At 43.6% G+C, this 20,845-nt stretch overlaps 1 protein-coding gene across 50 annotated transcripts in view; it reads right to left on the bottom strand.

Moving 5' to 3' along the window:
• The window catches only part of rapgef2b (Rap guanine nucleotide exchange factor 2b), a 111,610-nt gene that overhangs the window by 12,995 nt on the left and 77,770 nt on the right, over positions 1 to 20,845 (bottom strand). For 31 of the 50 annotated variants that reach the window (XM_085789087.1, XM_085789088.1, XM_085789097.1 and 28 more), the window contains 15 exons: positions 16,735 to 16,866; positions 11,862 to 12,039; positions 9,978 to 10,114; positions 8,938 to 9,096; positions 8,223 to 8,375; positions 7,909 to 8,073; positions 7,590 to 7,697; positions 7,259 to 7,462; positions 5,552 to 5,660; positions 5,054 to 5,330; positions 4,131 to 4,288; positions 2,558 to 2,798; positions 1,772 to 2,155; positions 1,389 to 1,600; positions 184 to 307 (listed from right to left, as the gene is read on the bottom strand). In XM_085789087.1, coding sequence (XP_085645213.1) covers positions 184 to 307; positions 1,389 to 1,600; positions 1,772 to 2,155; positions 2,558 to 2,798; positions 4,131 to 4,288; positions 5,054 to 5,330; positions 5,552 to 5,660; positions 7,259 to 7,462; positions 7,590 to 7,697; positions 7,909 to 8,073; positions 8,223 to 8,375; positions 8,938 to 9,096; positions 9,978 to 10,114; positions 11,862 to 12,039; positions 16,735 to 16,866 — 2,741 coding nt within the window. The remainder of the gene's footprint in view (positions 1 to 183; positions 308 to 1,388; positions 1,601 to 1,771; positions 2,156 to 2,557; positions 2,799 to 4,130; positions 4,289 to 5,053; positions 5,331 to 5,551; positions 5,661 to 7,258; positions 7,463 to 7,589; positions 7,698 to 7,908; positions 8,074 to 8,222; positions 8,376 to 8,937; positions 9,097 to 9,977; positions 10,115 to 11,861; positions 12,040 to 16,734; positions 16,867 to 20,845) is intronic. The other 19 variants (XM_085789105.1, XM_085789107.1, XM_085789113.1 and 16 more) reach the window with 1 other exon arrangement.

The following is a 20,845-nucleotide window of genomic DNA, read 5'->3' as shown; positions in this document are numbered from 1 at the left end:
TGCTCGAAAAAGAAAAGCGTGATGCAGAAATCTTTACTGAATCTATGTGAACTGGCTAACCCCACAACAGAAGAGCCCGGTTAGTCAGGAGAGTGCTGACTGGTCCTACGGGGAGGGGGGGTGAAGGGTCATTAACAACCTCAAAATCAGGCTTTTTTGGCTTTGAACGTGTCTCCTCCTCACCTTGTGCGGAACATGAGGGCCGGGTCCATGTTGACGGACGCCATGCGGCCGACGTGGCGGATTTCTTTGGCAATCATCCTCAGCTTCTCAAAGTTCACCAGGCCGTCCACCTTAGAGTCGTTACCTGGGAAACAGAGGGAAGGAAGAGGGTGATTACCAATCATTGATAAAACTGATACTGATCAGAAGCATAGCAGGAACAAACTCTTAACACTGCCCTGACATGGAGTTACAACCAAACCCTCAGTTAAATAGACAGCTAGCATTAACACAGGAAAGCTAAATAAATGACAAAATTCTGCTGGTTACATTTATGATGGCATTTAAATATCAGTAATATGGTCCATATGAAAACATAGTAATTCAGTTTGTCATGCGACATAAATAAACAGTAGATGTAAACATTTAAAGGGATAGTTCAACATTTTGGCAAATTGGCCCATAATCCTTATAGAGACAACTCTGTCTTGTAACGACCCGTTATTATATCATAGTGTGGTGAATATGCAGGTCACAACTTGTCCACCAGAGCGTTTTGGGGTTGTTGGATTGTGTATTTAATGACTTTGATGAGGGAAACCAAGAAATCCCATGAGCCTCCGTAGCGTAGCTCTGAGCAGCTCATGGCTCTGCTCCGCTGTTCTAAAACTAGCTTGCTTTAAGGTAACAAACCTACCCCTAAGACTATAAGGATTATGGCAATGGGCCAATTTGCCAAAATGTTGCACTATCCCTTTAAACAGAGTGAACCCAAAACAACATGAGCGAAAGTGGTCTCACTAACTTAGCTTAGCGGAGCCTGAAATAGTGGAATTCACATAATGTGGTTCGGTTGGGATTCATTTACGTGACATATTTGAGGCACATTAAACATTTATGTATACATTATTTATGCATTACAAAATCACATCTGAATAACTTATTCAAATGCTTTGAATTCTGGATACATTTATTGCTATTGTTCACTGAAATGGACGATATCGTTCATATTCACTGTGCTACAGTGCTGTATCTGCATTTTTATACATTAAATAGGGTGTGTGCCATTTAGTGTAAAACACTGCAGCCTAAAACTCTTAGTGTGGTATAGCTATAAACAAATGTGCAAAGAAAAGGGTTATTTCCATAATATTGACATTTAGAATTTAATAAATCAAATAGAAAATGTGGTTAATTGGTTAGTTTACACATAGACAAACATCTACCTTCATGTAGGAAGGTGAGGTCCTTCTTGATGACAGGGAACAGGGGGATGATTGGTGGCTGGAGGTTTTGATTGTTGAGGACATTCCTGTACTTGGCCATGTTTCTGGAGGGGTCGAACAGATCCTGCAGGTCCCCGAACAGCTTCTCGTACTTGCTCGGGAGCTTTTCCCACGTTCCCCTCAGTCTGGAGACCGGAGCCAGGTTCAGACCGCTGTGGGGGAGAGAAAAACGTTTTCAATGAGAGCGAGTGAAGAGTCACAGTTTATTTGTCCGTGACTTGGCTGATTGGTATCTTATATTGGAAGCTAAAGAAGAAAAAAAGCTATAGCTGAGATATGAAGACGTGATCACAGAGATAACATAAATCATTCCCTCCTCTCACCTGATGATGGCGAACATGGAGTTGAAGTTCTTGCACTCGCGGCAGTGGAGGGCGATCTTGATGAAGTGCTTGACGGTCTTCATGCGTTTCAGCTGGTTGGGCTCCCGCGTCACCTCGGTGGCCACCCAGAAGGTCTCGTGATTAATGGCCTCTTCGAAGCGCTTCAGGCTGGCCGAGCCCGTCTTGGAGCGCAGCTTGAACAGGTCGTCGATGTATTCGGTGGGCTCGATGGCACAGAAAAGTTCAAACGCCCTCATCGAGAGCTGAGTGGCCACCTCCACCGTGCTCAGCTGCAGCAGAGAGATCTGACCCTCTCTGAGGAGATCCTGGGCGTCCTCGTCAGAACATAATGTCTCTGTCTCCATGTTGCTCTTCAGGTAGTATCTGATGATGGAGGAAAAGGTGCGATGCTTAATTTCTTTTTTTAATAGTATACGACAGAAAATTGACTATTTCATTGTAGATTATTTGACGCAAACTACTACTACTACTAAATAAAACTCTTGCTGTTTCTTATCTTATGCATTTATTTGTTTAATATCATTATATATCAATCAGGGTTCAATCAGCTTTGATATTTGAGTTTTTAAATTCTTGGAAAATGAGTGCCATTTCATAATTAGACTTCATAATAACAGAAGACCAATTGACGATGAAAATAATTGTTACCTTCAGCCCTCATTTATATTAATTTGAGCTTTATTAACACATTACAGTGTATTAAAAACCTCTAATCTAAGAGTCTTTGTGTTACAAAACAGTGGATCAAACTAAAGACGTCATTACCTGCCGCTGAGCTGAATCCTGTCGGCCAGTTTAGAAAGCTGGTCTGGTAATCGCCTCTGTTTGATGACGCCCTCTGGTGTGACGGACACCTCGCACAGCGAATAAGCCTCGGGCGCTGCGGTCAGGGCGAACTCCCTGATGGCCTGGGCCACCACCTCCTTGGCCGTCGTGTCCTTCCCGATCATGATGTAGCGGGACTGCTGGTCCGCCTTGAAGACTCGTAACACCTGGTCTGACATATCTGTGGACAGACACACCATAGCGATAAGGATACAGGTTAACTAATCAGAGTTGTTTCATTACGAGGTCTTTTTAGCAGCGATTTTTTTTAAAGCTTCCATCTTCCCGGCATTAACCACCACCTTTGTGATGTCACTCACAAAACCACATTTCCCATAATTCATTAGTTTATCCAGAAACACACCCGCTGCAAATCACATGACCTCCAAATCTCCATGACATGACAAGAATCACACCCCGTATTCCCCCGGAAAACTGTCAGTGATCAGTGCCAGGCTGTTAGCATAACCCAATTAGCATCCACAAGCATGAATGCAGATTAACTGAGTTCATGTTACATCAGCAAACTGGAGTACGTCAACTGATTAATGTCTGTAAGTCTGATAGAGAGGCCGATGGCTCTGACAGAGACCGAGCTGTGTCTGGAGAAGCAGCGTCACGGGGAGAGAATATACTCACTCAGTAACGGGGAAGGAACTGGAGGGACATAAACAACATGTGACGGACAGGAGTTAATAAAGATGCAGGAAAAAAATAAAAAGGATTATAGATCTACCACTGGGGTGATGATATTGGCTGTACAGCTGGATGATGTGACTGTACTTTAAATAAATACTGTGGTACTGTGACATTTAGGCAGCTCTGCCTTTAATATATCTGGATGAATTAGCCAATACTGCAAATGAATGAACAGGGGGCAGGCATTTACAACTCTGCTGCATCACTGTGATTGAATACATACAGTACATCTACCAGGTGTTTAATTCAATGTATTACTCCAAAAATAGACATTTAATCCTGTTTATTTTATCTCTAAATGTTATTTAGAGTGAGTTTCTTGTTGACCTTGAGGTCTGTGTCTTTTCATCATTAGATTAACGTTGTTGAAACTCAACGTTCCTATAAGAGCTGGACCCACTCACTCAGCTGATGAAGATCATGTGAAAGATCCAAAGATACAGAAAAGCTACTAAACAAGATCCTGTGGTGACCTTAGTTAGTCAAATAAACTGTCACAAAAAGATCCATGACGACATATGATGATATCAATATATAATGCTAGAAGATACTGAGTGTAATATACAGTGATTTCATATTTCATCTCTATCATCGCCTAATGCAGACCTTTCAGGTTTCCTTAATATTAAAATCTCTGCCAAAAAAAAGACAAAAAGAAAAGAAAAAGGCCCATTTATAGTGTAGAATCACTTAACTTAATAACTTAATTATTTAATCTTATTGGCCAATGAGGTCAAATGTTTAAAGATAATAAAACAAAAGTCCCAGTTTCTTGTTAAATCCACGTGACAAAGACATTTTTATAAAAACCCACCAGGCTGGTTGTTGAAGTCCAGGATGCGGTGGTGAGACTGCAGGAGGTCGGGGTTGGACGACGACAGGTTCCCGCTGACGGGCAGAGCCGGCGGGATCTGTTTGGACTGTTTCATCCCCACAATGATGTCGTCCTGCGATTGGCCCACGCAAACGTCACTACGGAGGAAGGAAGGAAGGAAGCAAAGAGAGGAAGAGCGTTGGGAGGGGTGTGTGTGAGACGGCAGTTCGGTCAACTAAAGGCAGAGGGCGCCGTTTGCGTTGGCAAGCGGCGCCGGGGGAGGCGTGGACACCTCTGGCTTCAACAGAATACAGTATATTCCACATGAATTTGATCCACATTTCACACCCAAGACCGGTCGACTGGTGCGATGACAGGCTCACGCTTGGCTCAGTGAACAGAAATATCAATCTCAGTCCTGTACCTGCTGCTGCTGCTGCTGGACGCTGCACTGGAATAACAAACCAGAGTCTCACAATGTGGAAATGAAGAGCAGCTGTAATATTGTCAGAGGTATTGATCATATTGTGATATTGTGCTGTTTTTTTCATGTTAAGATACAATAATAGGAAGTGGCACAATGTCAGACAGCAGAGGTCACATGCTCTGTCAGTCAACAGCTGCTTTCAGATTCAGCTCAGCAGGTGGTTGATTGAGTGATTGATCACATTTTAGTGTGTTGCAATCTCAGAAAAAAAAAGGCCTAACCTTCTGAGCTTTTACAAACTGAGCAAAGTGGAGCTGGAAATATCTGACTGCTTCCTCTTTGCACAAAGAACAGGATCAATCAGCAATTGGGAGGAAAATGCAAAAAAGTCTGATTCACCGACTTCACTTTTGAAGCTTAGAAACACAATCCAACGTGATTATTGGGTATTAAAAACGAAACATCTGTAAATGCACGTGTGTGTGGATCTTATTACTTGTATGGTTTAGGAGGCAGGATGCTTGTGAGCGTCTTGTCGAAGATCTTCTTCAGCTTGTTGCGACCTCCCACCGTGTTGGTCTTGGCCTTCTTGCTGACCTTCTCCAGGCCCATCACCTGCTCCACGTCCACCGCCAGGTCGGGGATGGAGTAGCGACTGGCCTTCTTGATGTCTCCGATCTTCGGAAGGTGGGGCGCCCCGTTCTTCCTGTCGTGCTCCTCCTCGCCGTCCAGGTCGTGGTCTTGTTCTGGCCGAGTTAGAAGGTCTTTAAACACTGGAGAGGAGCAGGGACAAGGAATGAGTGTTACTGGAAACAGCATCTACAGTATTTGGCTTCTTTTGAATTCTTGCCAAACCCCAAATATCTCCTCGTCTTTCCATTACTTATAAAACACAATGCTCAGATTTATTTACTCTATATAACAAAGAACAATCGGGCCTTTTTGTACACAAAGCATGTAATTTGTCTCAGAAATGTGATCCCTGAGGCCTTACCTAAGAGGTTTGTTTTCACAGTTATGGACAAGTGGGTGTTGTTCTTCAGAATCTCGTTGGCTTTGCTGAGCTGGACATTCTCGAAATTCTGCCCATTGACCTCCAAGATCTGCAGAGAGAAGAAACCCATCAGTGCACCTTCCTGTTTGCTCATCGTACAGGTTCAGGACTTAGTATTTTTTCCTAATGATACAATTATTCAAAAGCAGCACTGGCGATTATGCAGCGATTTCAGGCTGAGCTCTGTGATCCTGAAACCTGAGAACAAAGCAATGTCTGTTCTTGGCCTCATATGTTTTTGGACTCGGTTACGCAGAGTTGTTATTCCTTCTCAGAATGATTTTAGGGTTTTAAGGAGGTAAACAATAGAGCTCAGTTTTCAAATACCTTAATTTTGTGTTTTTTTCACTGAGGTGGGTGAACAAATCTCAGCAGGACTTTGACCTTTCTGTATTTTTTAATACTGTCTCAAATCTTTTAATCGGTTCATTAGAATAAAGCAATACTTTTACGCATAAATCTAAACCTGCAGCTAACTAAGTGTGCTGGAGGGAATAACGCCTCCTCTGCCTCGCTGTCACGTCAAACCATATGACAGATTGGACGCATGCTCTAAATGTTGAACCATGAAGTGCAGGAAACGTGCCAGGTAACGACCCCTGCGCTATATTTCATCTAGTGAACAAAAGGAGGGTAATAAACACTGGCATGTTGTACATCTTGACATTTAGTGCGACACATGGTTTTGACATTAACATGCTCTGTGTCACCTTCAAATTGTCATGTCTTTGTCTCAACGGCCCGACCTTCGTATAAGAGCCGGATATTTGCATTTAAACACAATGTGGCGAGCAGGCTTCGCGGCTTCCTCTTTAGCGGAGAAAGGAAGTCACCTTTGACAGTAACGTAAGAGCAGGCCATCCTACTGCTGCTAATCAAGACCCACTTTAGCAGCGATGAGTGACATGCCGAGGTTTACTCCCGCTAATGGAGCAACGACAAAACCGCTGAGATTAATAATAAAGCTGGAATGATAGGTCCTGGGTAAACGATGGCAGTCACTGTAGCTGCTAAAGAGCGGAAGGTGTAAGCTGGTATGAGAGAGTGAATGCTTCCAAGGATGTCAGCTTCTCTGCTTCCTTTTGGGGGGGGGAAACAGCTGCAGGGGATGTTTGGAGTCACGAGGGCTTAATTCGTATCCACACACTCTCAAGATGGTTTCAAGGATTAAGGGACTTTGCTTAAAACCCCGAGGACTGCCGGGTGTGAAAATGTTTGAGAATTCAAGTTGGGAGAGAAAGCCAAACACAGGGCGCCTGCAGCTACTGGCGAGTTCAATTTTGGGACCTTTAATGCCAGTTAGAGGAAAAATGTAAAAACCAATTTCACAACAAAAATTAATTTACACTGGAAAAAAAAAAAAAGCGAATCGAGCGCTGGTCTGTGTGATGGGCGAGATCCTTCCTCACAATTGTAGCCTACAGATAGAAAAATCTGCCAAACTTATGAAACTTGGGAGTTTATGTGCAGCTGCATTTACAGTTTGTATCTTTACAGCAGAATCGGGAGGAACGAATTTTGTCTGACAAAAGGAAAAAAAAGCACTACCTGGAAAAATGATACCCTACAGACAGATTACGATGACAATGTACAGTAGAGGATGTAACCTCCAAACACAGCGGTAAAGGTGCAGACCAGACATCTTACCTGATCTCCACGCTTAAGGCCGGCTTCTGCTGCCTTGCTCCCGGGCTCCACGGCATCGATGAAGATGCGAAAGCCTTTCTCCTGACCTCCGAGGAGGCTGAACGCCAGCGGAGAGTCCCTGGACGGCTTGGTCAGTGTCACCAGCCGCGGCTTGGCTTTAGCAGCACACGCAATATTTAACAGTCTGAGGTGCCCACACATTTTCTGCAAAGATAAAAGCAACACAGAAGTGAGAGGAAAGTTTAAAAAAACAAGAACAAAGGCACCAAATGAGAGTTTTTTGCATGTTGAGCTTCTAAACTAATTATCATTCAGCACTCGTTGCACTTACTTCTTTCTCCAGATTGTTTTCAAACTCCTCCAGAAAGTGAGTCATGGCAGGGTCACCCTCAAAGTCATTGAAGTGATTGTTTACCCACAGCAAGACTACCCGTGTAACCTGCAGCAATCACAGGATCAGCACAGGTCAGCGCACAGTCTACTGATGGACTAGTGGTGTCAACACACTGCTCTTTACGTCCTGACCCTCTGATGTTAAAGATTTTTTTATAGATCTGATATTATAGATGGTATAAAATGTGTGTTTTTAAGCAAATAAAACGCAAATAATCTATTAATTACAAAATATTCTCATCATCAGGTGAACGTACCTTGTCCCTGAGACTGGGGTCGTGGAACCACTCCAGAAGCTTCTTGCCCACGACCATGGGGCTGGAGAGGAAGGTCCTGTAGGTCAACAGGAAGTCCTCGATGTAGGTGGGGTCCACCACTGAGTGCTCCTCCACCAGGTGCATGGTGAGACGCTCTGATGTGCCCTGAGGTTTATCATTGTCATAGTAGATGTATTAACAAAAGGAGTTGCATACAATTTGCATTCAAATAACTGTTCACGCAACACGAGGAGATCTGCTCAAACATCCAGACGTGATGTGAAATGTTCATGAAGTGAACTCTGAGCCGTCACCTTGATTACGATGTGCCCTTTCCTGGTGCCGGTGCGGTCCAGTTCGCGGTGCTCCTTCACCATGACGATCTCTCCTTCCTCCTCCACCTTCTGCATGTTCTTCTCCACCTGGTTGAGGATGCAGCAGTAGTCCTGCTGGGCTATGCACACAAACTGGACAAGACAGAGAGAGAACAAGAGTTAGAGAAAGGAGTTGATTCATTTTGAAACAAAATGTTAAAAAAAATACTAAACGAGTGTCCTGCTTCATCTGTTAGTGTGACCACTGCAGCTGATTGTAACTCATAAACAAACGGCCAAATGAAAGTTAAATTAGTGAAACTGATGCCAGCTGACTGGAGATAAATCCTGCAGAGCAACTTTGCTACTATTCCCAGTGATACATTATGGAAAAGGGGCTTTCACTGATTATGAGCACAGATTTCTCTCATGCCTGATGATGAGCTCAGCTCCTGATGATTAAAGGAGTCAAACGTTTCACTGTCTTTACTTTTACATTGTTCAATCAGTGCCTAATTCGCTCTCAAGACATGATACAACAAATGTGATCCAGGGAGGCGGTTCAGTTACAACTTGTAAAACACAAGTGGGTCTCAGTGGGAGCTAATATCACACAATGGGAGAGATTGTGCTTCACTTTCCTCCCTGAGATGCAGAGGGAATGAACCCAGAGGGTCGAAGAGCCATGTGAAAGTCAAGAACATCGTGATCCTACCTGGCAGTCGTCCACCTTGGTCTTCATCACACCCTTCATGTACTCCTTCTCCATGGTCGGTGACACGCCGAAGCTGTTCCCCATGCACAGGATCTCTGTCCGGCTGTCTGGATACGTCACCTCCACTGAACCGTTCAAAATCACCGACCAGGAATCCAACTAGACACGACACACGATCACAGCAGGTTAGATGTTGGGAGTTATAAAGCGGTAAAGCAGTAAAACAGACACCTATGACAATACTAGAACTTTGTAGATCCGACTAAGTTCAGTCTAATGATATTCCCAACAGCTGCCGTCCCTTAATGAGTCAAAGTTATTTACCAAAAAAGTGCCATGTGCAGAAAATACAAGGGGCCCGCTGCGGCTAACAGATGGTTTCTTACTTTCCTCAGAGGAACACTGCTGCAGCAACATGGGAATAAATGAGCTGCCCAGCAAAACACAACTAAAATCATAATCTGCACTACACTGCAAGTATTGTAAGAAGTTGTTTTTGATTGATTTTTTTTTTTTTAACTTTTTGAGCGATCAAGATAAATATAAGGATGTTTTTCAAGAATTCCTAAAAAGCTGGCATTTAGTAGACGCTCAGCTTTCACCCCCGACAGCCAATATTATGCTCGATGAACCTTTGATTCTCTATGACCGGACATTCACTTAAGTGGTCGGGCCTTTGGGGCAACTTCTGCTCTATCTCTCTGTGATAGAGAGAGAAAAAAAAAAAAACCCAAATAGTCTTCATTGAAACTCGTGTCATGTCTTGACCGCAGAGAGAAAAAGAATAAGTGACGCCCTGCATTAGCTGCCTCGGGGCTCCTGGGGAGGTCTGGTGATAAGAGATGCTCACCCATTCAGGTTTAATAGAGCAGAAAAAAACATCAAATGGAAAAAGAAAGAGTCATTGGTGTGAAGGCGGTGACACACAGGTTCGGTCTCCTGAGAGACACACACACACATATATAAATACAATTAAATATAGGACACAAGCAGTCACAAGACTCGGGCTTGTGTGTTGATGAATCCTGACTGACACCTACCTCCTCCCCGTCGTTGAGGACGATGGTGCCGGCGCGTTCGACCACAGCGAAAACCATGACGGCGCAGAGTTCCCTCCTCACCGACATGGTCATGTTTGCAAACGCTGGCAGTTGATGCATGAACTCCAGTAATTGCTCTGTGTGAGGGGACAGAGGAGAGACAGAGAGAGAAAGAGAGAGACAGAGAGGAGGAAGCGGAGGAGGTTGAGAAAAAAAAAGAGCAAACAGAGTCTCGACACTCAGAGGAGAGAGAGAGGACACTCAGCGCTCTTGGCAAAAACCTCACGAGCTCCTCGCTCTCCAGCCCGAGAAGGCACGAGCATCAAAATGGATCATCACCACAATGAATAGCCGACACAGGGATCGTTATCTGGAGAACATTAAGCCAAATATCAATTCCATTGATATAAACTTTCAAGGCGGGCCAAGAATAATCGCTGACACTTCACTCGGTGACCTCGCTGCGAGTTCACCGCGGACAATGAACCCCGGGGTGCTCGGTCAGCCATGATCCAATTTAAAGCTTCTATTCGACTTAATTACCCCCCCAAAATAAATAAAATAAATAACACACATCCCTCGAGGTACAGACGGATGATAGATTCATGCGCTGGGCCGCCGTGAGCTGCCAGACCAGCTGCGATGTGGCCTAGTATTGATTCTTTAAGTCTGTGGAAGGGATGAACACCCTACTTTATGTATTCCCTCATTTGGTGTTTTGATGATGATGGTGGAGAGTGCTGCTCCAAAAACCTCCCATTGGTGTTGAATTGGGGTTGAGATCTGAACCGGATTGAGAGAGCCTACGTTTGACCCCTCGTACACCACACATGAGGACTCTGTTCATGTTTCTCTGCTCATTTTTCATGTTTTTTCCTGTAGTGTGCTGCTGAAAGCACCAGAAAAAGAACAAGAGCAACTTTCCCCTCCAGAAACAGTCTCCCTGTTACTCTACAGACTTTTCTGTAATCGATGTCTACAAGGAGAATATCTGCACAGACTGAAATCTGTGGATTGTGCAGAGTAAGGGTTTATGGTAATGTCCCTATTGTTTTTTTTCCCTCTTCTTTTTCTTTTGGTTTGTTTAAATCTATTTTCTCTCCCATCCCTTATCCAACATCCACCTCGCCTTCACAGCGGCAGTCTGGCGTTTCGGGCCTGACCTGTGCTTGGCATGGCAACAGCGTTGTGTGTGAAGCTGCGGAAGCACTGAAAGTTTAATGCGCTGGGAGAGGTGAGGCGAGAGGATGTGCCGGAGTGACCTAGAAAAGCCTGCCGGCAGAGGGAGGGGTGGTACAGTGGCGGGATCAGCGAAAGAGAGAGAGAGGGGGGGAGGGGTAGTTGGCACTCGTTCTTACTGTCCCTGCATTCAATGCATCTGCATCATCCTCCCCCGGTCCACATCTGTAGTTAAGCTCTGAGAATATGGACTATTTTTTTTTTTTAAACATGCCTATCATTATCTTTGGAGTTGAGTCACAGCTTTGAGGGATATGATACTGCGAGCGTGATGTGGCTTTGAGAATTACTCGAAAGCTTACATCGTAAATGAGAGCGCTTCAGACTTCAGACAAATGTAAATTTACTGTGACCGATTTAAATAAGAAGGGAGGGCGTGGCCTTCATAGGGAGCTGAACTCATCTAAAAATTGGGACGACTACTGTCCCAGCTGAGGAGAGCTCAGTGTTTTTCACTGATACAGTATCTCTGAATCACACCGAAAGTGTCACACTGCAGAGTTTGCTCAAATAAACAGTGGGTGTATTTAGAATAGACTCCACTGCAGAGGCAAATAAGTGTATTTGCAGTGGAGATGCAAACTCTGATCGCTGCAGTGCAAACAAAAGGAGACGATGAAACCCAGACCGGGTGCTGCTGCTCACCTATGTCGTCATCGGTTCTGTCCATCGGGTCCTTCTCCAGACAGTCGCGCACGATGTCCCGGCTCATGAGGGGATCGGACGCCCGCTCGATGTCCTCTTCGTCGTCATCCTCCTCGGAGTCGACGGCGGTCTCTGGCAGGCCACTCAGGTCCATGTCACCTGGTTCGTTCTCTGTGGCCTGAGAAGAGAAGAGAAGAAGGGAACAGATGAGAAATGAGTTATCGATTAGCCATGACAACGGAGGCGGGGAGGTGGCGTCTCCGTCCAACATCGGCGGTTGGGCAAAATACAGCCGGTGCGGCCCCCCCCTATAGCCGGGGTCAGAGTTCAAATCTGTGCAATAACCGAAGAGTCAATTGAAAGCCATGTCTCTCTGGGCAACACAATAAATCAAGTACCTGCATGCTGAGCAAGCCGGACATCAACTCATGTCCGACTGTCAAACCGCACAGACGGAGCAAAACCTCAGACTCATTTGTAAACAGCCAGTGTAAAAGAATCAGCATAATCAAGATGCAGAGGTGCAGGTTGCACAAAACACACCGACACACACTGCTGAAATTATTTTACAGTACAAACATCAGCAGCAGCAACAAACAAAAGCCCGACAACAAAAGAAGAGACCCTCTGTAAAACTGCTCTGCAGATTTGACCCACTTCATGAAATGGATTAGAGGTTCAGTACAGTATGAGAACGACAGGCATCATCATCGCTGCATACCAAACAGCCGGCTATGCATAGCAGCAAGCTAATTAACTCCCAACCTTCCTCTCCTCTCCCCTCAGCCAGCTCCAGCGCCTGCCTCGCAGCCAGATCCTGTTCTTTGAAAGCACAAGATGCAATATGTGTGGAAGCAGGAAAATGAACGAGGACGAGGAGCGAAAGTAATGCAATCGCTTGCGCATGAGCGATACAAACGGAGTTCTTCTGCTATAATCAAAGAAAATATTTCCAAAAAAAAAAAAAGATAGAGGAGCCACGATGCCCAGTTCAAGCTCCTGGGTTTAAAACCTCCTCACATAATAAAAACCAAAAACAACTCAGAATGAAATGAGTAGAAGAACAACTGATGACCAACTCCTCTTACCTCAGAGTGGAGCTCAACCTCCCGCTTCTTAATAGAAAGAGAAGAAAAGGTTGCCTTTGCAAAATGTCCACAAAATCCCAGAGCCAGACGCATCTTCACCTCCCAGACTGTCAGTCTGCCTTTAATTTTTCAAAGCTCAGAGTCCCCGTACCCAGTCTCTCAACGAAACCCTATGTCATTTCTCCTCAAACGCCATGTGCAAAAGGCTCATTAATGATTCAGGCCAGTGTCTGAGTGGCCATTTGGGCATCACCGGCGGGTGGGGCCATGCAGGGTCTGCAGAGATGATGTGTGTGTGGCCTTTTGACAGTGGAAAGTCACAGATTTAGGAGAGGAGCAGTAAACACAAGCAGTATCATATATCTGATCTCAAACTGGAATAAATTAACAACAATAAAGGAACTAAGAGACACGAGAGCGTCTGTAGAAAATACGTCGCAATAATTTCCGTAGAAGATTGTGAAACACTCCTTGAGCTCTCTTTGTTTTCAAACCACAGAGAGCTGCGTCTTCACTGACCAGTTTCAACAGATGGACAAACAGGAGTGAAACAGATTCACCTTTTATCTGCAGACGGTGAGTTTAAAAATCTGTAAAAACAGAAGTGAGGATGCGTATTCCTTTACTTCAATTACCTCATAGGATTTTACCAGGGAGAAACAAAAGATACCACAACGCGGTGACGACTTGTTTGAATGCCGGGGCGGTACATTAAAGCCAAGGTTGCTTGTTTGTCTTTGTGTCTGACGTGTACCGGCTCGTTTTCGTGTCATGTATGCATCAAAAATCCATAAATGTGCAGTAAGCATCAAGAGTCAGTGGGCGAGTCAGGTGCTGTTAATATTTCATCAGGGCTATTCTTGGATCAATGCTTTCAAAGTCCTTCTGAAGGACCAATTTCATGATTTATTCAGGCACAAAACAGTGCTCCATGTTGGCAGTGACGTGAAAATGATGCGATCCTCTTCGTATAGAGGCCGTTTTCACTGCTTTCCATTAAAAAACAATTGGCACCGTTGTCTCCTCCACAACAGCATCACCTGAATGTAAGTACAACTAAAATCTAATACTCCGTGTTCCTTTGTGCCATCAACGTCCTGTTTAAAGAGCCATGATGTGTTTATTCAAACATCACTGGAGATCTACTCCCCCACTGTTATTAATCCTGAAACCTCCAGGGAGCAACTTTAGCTACACATACACTGTAGAAAAAGGAATATAACATAACGCAAACAGTGTGAGAAACCATGCTGCGGACCCCGGGATAGGAGGAGATGAATTATAATTATTTTCTCAATCTTTAATGTTTTGTGAATTTTAATTTAAAGCACTTAATCCAAGTGGACAAGAAGTTAGGGGAGCAGTTAGTTAGTTAGTTACTTCAAGTGGTCCTGAGACAAACCTGGGGGGTCAGGAGGGGATGAAGAGAAGTAGAAAGTCCTATTTCTGCAATATAAAATATGCAAACAAGATGCTGTGTTTGACCCGTTATGAGCCAAAGGTTTGTGAAATAACTGCTCCGATCGCTCCCTCTCTTCAAGACCAATCTGATGATGATTCTCTTAAATATTCTGTATTTAAAATACTTTTCCCAGAGCTGCCACCGACACTGACAAAGCTTCTCCTGAGTCCAAACATATTCATTTAACCGTCATTCGAGACAAAGTAAAGCGAGGCGACTCAATCCAGCTCATGTTTGGTGTTTTCATTTCAAAAAGACTTGATAGTTGATAAATGAACACACTTCTGATTAATTATCTGTCAACTGGAAAACGACAGATCCAGATTGTGACACACACGTACAAAAAAAAACAGGCTGCTTACTTGACAGAAACATTAGGTAGAGACACACAGACACACACACACACACACACACACACACACACACACACACACAAGTGAATCAGCAGTGAGCTGAGCAGAGACGTTTGATCACCTGTGACAGGAGAGAAGGATTAAGACACTGAGACAAAGCAAAGTTACAGCGAGGTGTTTGAGTCAATCTGCTGAACAAGGACAAAGCAGCTTTTGCAGTTAGTGCAGTGAAAAAGCCGTGTGTGTGTGTGTGTGTGTGTGTCTCTGTAGGGACCCAGCGAAGGAGAAGAAAGACAGCGAAGAAAGAGAAGAAGAGAAAACAGGACAGTGTGTGTGATTCAGAGAGAGAGAGAGATGGAGAGAGACACCAGGAGACTGCCAGAGAGCGGCTAGCAGATGGCTCTAAGACCAGGATCACAGACTGGGGACAGTAAAGCCTGTTCAACCTGCCCCAGCCAACCACAGCACGGCCAAACCTACACACACACACACACACACATAACTCTACAGTAACACCTACTCAAACCGACCTCACGTGCAATTATAAATCTGCATTCAGACGTTTTATTGCCCTTTGCGCACACAAACTCCATGCCAGAGAGAGAGAGACAGAGAGAGAGGGGTCTGAACAAAACAAAACAAAGTGAGTGGGACCGATGCCCCTGAGCTCAGTCACAAGCAAACTCACAAACAAACATAACGCACACATAAATAGGCACACAGCAGGTGGCAGCAGGAGGAGCCAATGGGGTGAGTGCGCTGTGTTAAGAGGATTAGTTGCAGGGTTTGGGGCACGTCCATAGTCACAAGAGTTCCTGTGTGTGTGAGTGTGTGTGTGTTCTGTTGAGCTGAATGATGTTTATACACCACTTATTTTATTACCACTTTTCTTTCTTTCCCTCTCTCTCTCTCTGGAAATTGCCTGTCAGGAAATTGCTCATAAAGCTCCTTATCGCACTATATTTGTATGTCACAGCTCTCTGAGGGGGAGGGAGGGGGCAGAGGGGGTCTGTACCTCTGCTTTGAGGTGAGCAGAGACACAGCTGGAGTCAGGATGTCGGCTCGACCACCTGCTCGCAGCCACCGACCGGCCGACCTGTTTGCTAATGATCAGCTGAGCGGTGGCAGCGTCCTATTAGAGCTTTATCTGGCTGCAGAACGTTTTGCATTCCTCTCCTGCAACGTGTTGATCGTCTTAATGAGACCAACTCGTGCTCCCCGGAGCTGCGTTTGTTATTTCGCCACGGAGAGTTTTACCTGATAATACCTACCTGATTAATATGAGCTTTACCTCAACCCTCTTACTTCATTTATCCTCTCAGATTGGGTTAGAAACACTGGTTAGCGGTTCATTTTATACTATAAACAGGTTACACGTCTGTCACCCTGTCTGGGATTATTGTTGTATATAGCAGATATAAGTCAGAATCTGAAATGTACAAAGGAAAACCTTTTCCTTTTTTTTTTTTTCTTAGAAATAACTTTCTATAATTTTGGATTTTTCTTTAGATCTAGAGATTGATGCAGCTTTCATGTCTGAACAGTGGATATGAAGCTGGAGGCAGCTACTTGTTCATTAGCTTAGCATTTAGACTAGAACAGCTACAGTAATGGCTCTGTCTTAACATAACACACAGCCTTTAATGCTCATTAATTACACATATCAATGAACATATTTAATTATTTGTACAAAAAAATCAACGTGTTGTCATGGTTTCGGTCTTTAAACAAAGATAACTAGCTCCATATTTGCCTTCCAGACATCAGTTGCATCAATTCTCTCATGTAATCTCGAGCAAGAAAGTGAATAAGTCTGTTTTCTTTCATCACGTGACCCACTTCATGACATCATGCACTGACTATATTATTAGTGAACAAACTGCAGCACCTACTCATCATCTATCCGGGTGAGTCCGAGCTGGGTGGTCCAGCAGCAGCGGGGGTGGGGTGGGGTGGGGTGGGGGCCTTACCTGGTAAATATCTGACAGGCTGCTGCTTCCAGAGTCGCTGGTGATACTACATCCTGAGTGGCTGGAGGAGACGTGGGTCACCTGTGGGTGCAAGCCGTCGGCCAGGTGAAGTCTGCTGAAGTCTGCGGGGAGCTGCACATATACACACACACACACACATACACACAGATGGTCAGTATCAGCCAGCTCAGCAGCCGCCACTGGTGGTGGTCACTGGTCACTCACACTAACACAGCCAGGCGTTTGGAAACACACTTAGCGGCATGCCGTCCCTCGGTTAGTCTGGAAATATATAACGTGTAAACATCTTGTCTTCTCCGCTCGGATGCTATTGCATTTTTTATTTCTCTTTATATTTCAAAGGCGACCCAGAGTTAATCCTCGTCCCTCTTATCATCGCTTAATTTTTCGGTGAATTGAGCAGCCAGTCACTCAACAGCTGTTTGCACTTTATTTATTTGCCAATCACAAAACTATGGCTCCTCGAGACTTAATTGGAAAGTAAAAAAAAAAAAAAAAAAAAAAAAAGAATTAAATAAACTGCTGAATAAAAAAGGGATTTATCTTTTGTCCTTATTCGAACTGGTGTGATTACCCAATGTTAAGGGAACAAAAAACCTTAATTAGCCACGCTGCACGAACTCAACTCATAATTCGTTATCAAAGCGGAGGAAAAGGCAGGAAACACAAGTTCTTAATTAAATCATCTGACTTTGTGGAGGCTGTCAAAAATATTTATCAACAATATGGGGCTGAAAAACACCCTACACTCCTTTTCACCCTCTTCAATGTGTCGTTTGAAGAGCTGTATGATGATGTTATCTCCCTAGTGTCGAAGAGGGGAGTCTACTGGGTCTAAAGGAACCGGCAGGGTTTCAGTTTAGAAGTGACAGAGTAAAAATGTATTTGAAAAAAAAAAGGGAAAACTTCAGTGACACATTTTTTCTCCCCTCTTACACTAGTGTGTAAGAAACATCGGCAGCGTGTAGCCATTAAAAGTGCTGAAGCTCCTTTCATGAACTGAGCAAACAAACAACAAGAGCTGCATACATCAAGGAAATACCCTAATTAAAGCGCGCAACTTGGTTAATCTAAACGAACGCCAGGCGGTAATGGGGGGGGAAACCCCTCTGAGTAACTCGCACTCTGTAAAGTATCAGAGAGTCCCACTGTAATTAGCCACATTTCAAATGAGCCAACCCACTTCTCTATGGAGACGACCCTGTAATGTAAAATACATCAGAAACGCCCTAGTAAAGTTCTGGCAGGAAGCTGAATGCTACAATAACACGGATGTAGTGAGTATTTCTGTACGCTGTTTTTTATTTGTAGACAGAGCTAAAATGATTTGTCAAACAAAAGCCAACTATTAATAGGTTAAAGTTATTTCTAGAGGAAAAATAATAAATAACTGTTGGTACAAATGTTAACAAATCTTTTTTTAATAAATTAACAGATACAAAAATGGGCAGACAAAAAAATTATTAAAATAATCATTCACATAATTTAAGAAATCTATAGTTAAAATGTGATGCAATAAATTATTTAAAACTTTTAACCTAAAACATGAACCTTTAGATAAATTACCATCTACATGTCAAGTAAATATGTATTTCATTTCCTTCATTTTTTATTTCAAATGATATTTTATATATTCTTCTTAATGTGCACAACATATTGTGTTTTCAAGTAAAATTCATCATATCTGACAAGAATGCCGAAGGGGTGAATTATGAATTTAATCAAACCGAGTAAACTGGTTCATGGGGTCTATAGATGTGAATATTTTATAGCTTTAAATGTTTTATTTACCAATATATATTTGATCCTCAGCAGGGAGACTGCTCTGAACCACTTTCAACTCCACTTCTGGCTGTGGCACATCATCAATATTACATTTTAAACACCTAAAAGTCAAATGTGGCTGGTTTAACTAGGTTGTTTCGTTCGTCACTGTTCATACTGGAGCCAAATCTAAACATCTGGAGAGGGAGTTTTATAATTTCAGATGTAGATAGTAAACAAGATTTGGAATTTAATTTATGTGCTGTGTTTAAAGTCTTCCTCTAGATAGTAAAAACTTTTAACTTTTAAGCAAACCCTGATGAAGCTGTGACACTGGGTAGATGGTACAGTCACTGCCTGTGTGTTTAACTCCTCTTATCTTTAATGTACAAGTTAAAACGGTGTCTAAAGTAAAGTAAAGCACCGTGTGCCTGTAAATAGCTGCACAGCCTCAGATAGTTGTTTGGAAATCAGATGTGAAATCTTGGATGAGAAGTGGAATAGATTGGATGGAAATACATCTTTGGGAGGTTCATTTGCAAGTAAATGGGTTGGAGCCGTCATCTGCTCTCAAACGCACTCTAGGAAAACGTCCATCGTCACAGCTCCCCTCTGCATTAAGGCTTAATTAAGGAGTTTTTTTGGGGAGATTCGAAGGGAAAAGTGTTTTTGCTGCCAGAATGATCAATGTGGAAAGACTGGAAAACTGGTTTAGACTAAAAAAGACATCTCACTATTCATGATCCACAGTGAAACAGAGGACCTGGGAGGTGCTATAAGTTTATTTTGAAGGCGTTTCTGAGCGGAGAATGAGAATACTATAAGTCTCGTCTATTCACAAAGTGTCTCCCAGTGTGTCAGAGACAGGAGACTGGGAGCCAGACAGTGCAGCTCCTGTGGCACTGAGGTGTGATGTGATTACACTGTGTCAAAGATTGCCATCACGTTTAATTATCTGGCTGGCTGCACTAACCAAAATGGTCGACCAGAGGGGCCAGCCAGTCACCAAGCCCCCCCACATCCCACCCACCCCAGCCACCCTCAGGCTACTTTTTTCCACATCCCCATCGCTCGTCTGGTCCACTTCACTCCGACCGCCTGCAGCTGACGTCCACGCTATTATTATCACTGGACTGGACAATATTGTGTTGGTGTGATGAATGTCTTTGTCTGTAATTGCAGTGATAAAAGCTCATCGTGTTTTCTTTCAATGACTTTTAGGACAAAAAACCGATGACGCACCAGTGTCTGACTGTAACATGCGACATAAACCTCACATGTTGGAGCTGCCACTGTGGCCGTTTATATTTATTTTTGACACATCTGTTGTCAAAGTGCTTTCGCTTTGGGGCTCAACTGAAAGTTTACTGTTATTGTGAAGGAAACTGACGGATTACACAATGATAAATAAACAAAAATGCAATAAAAATGAATTATTCTGCTGACTGTCTAGGTTTTCTTTCGATCGGCAAATCCCACACAAAACAGAAACCAACCATGACCTCAAATTAGTCTTTCACATATTCACTATTGAGTAATGTTTATGAAAAAACATCAATTCAACACAGGAAATTGCAAATTTAAGTATATGTTCTTGATCCGTTTGTAAAGATTTAGACCTTCAGTATGAAAGAAAGGGTTGGTGTCATCCAAACAGATGACAATAACAACAATGTAGAATAATTTATCAGCCAACATCAAAAGCCTCCTGTCTTAAATTAGCATTTTGCTACAAATAATAAATACAATGCATCTGGTGCTTGTGCATAATTACATGTTGCAGTTACAGAGCTATTGTTACGTCCACAAATAGCCCACCGCGGATAAAAGAATCACCACTACATACATGGTAATCAAAAGTAAAGTGTCAGCGTCAAGTAAATCTCTAATTGTTCACATGTTCTTAACATTTTTTGTTGCCTATACTCAATAAGTGGGAGTGCACCAGGCAGGAAATGAACTGAATATTCTCATTATGGAGAGTACAGGACCGGTCATGTGGAGTTGGTCAATATAGCCTTCCAGCCAGGCGCTGGAGTGGTCGACGTTGTCAATAATAATATCCCACTGGTTTCCACAACCAGCTAGAAAAAGGGTCCCACCTCCTCCAAAACAAAACCCCCCACACACACAACAGGCCCCTCCCCCCTGGACAGAGGGAGAGATAAAGGGAGGGAGGGCAGGAAAGAGGGATAAAGGGGAGAGGATAATAAACACTTAATCCTTTCTCTCCACTCATTTAGGTCATCAGTCTGTTGGTCAATAAGCCAGGGTCCATTCAGACCATAGGCATGTGGTCCATTGACCTCCTCGGCACGTAAAGAGA

Source organism: Trachurus japonicus, chromosome 10 (genome assembly GCF_045865225.1).
Source record: "Trachurus japonicus isolate A0001 chromosome 10, Traja_1.0".
NCBI classification, from domain to species: domain Eukaryota; kingdom Metazoa; phylum Chordata; class Actinopteri; order Carangiformes; family Carangidae; genus Trachurus; species Trachurus japonicus.
This window is presented reverse-complemented; position numbering and strand designations above follow the sequence as displayed.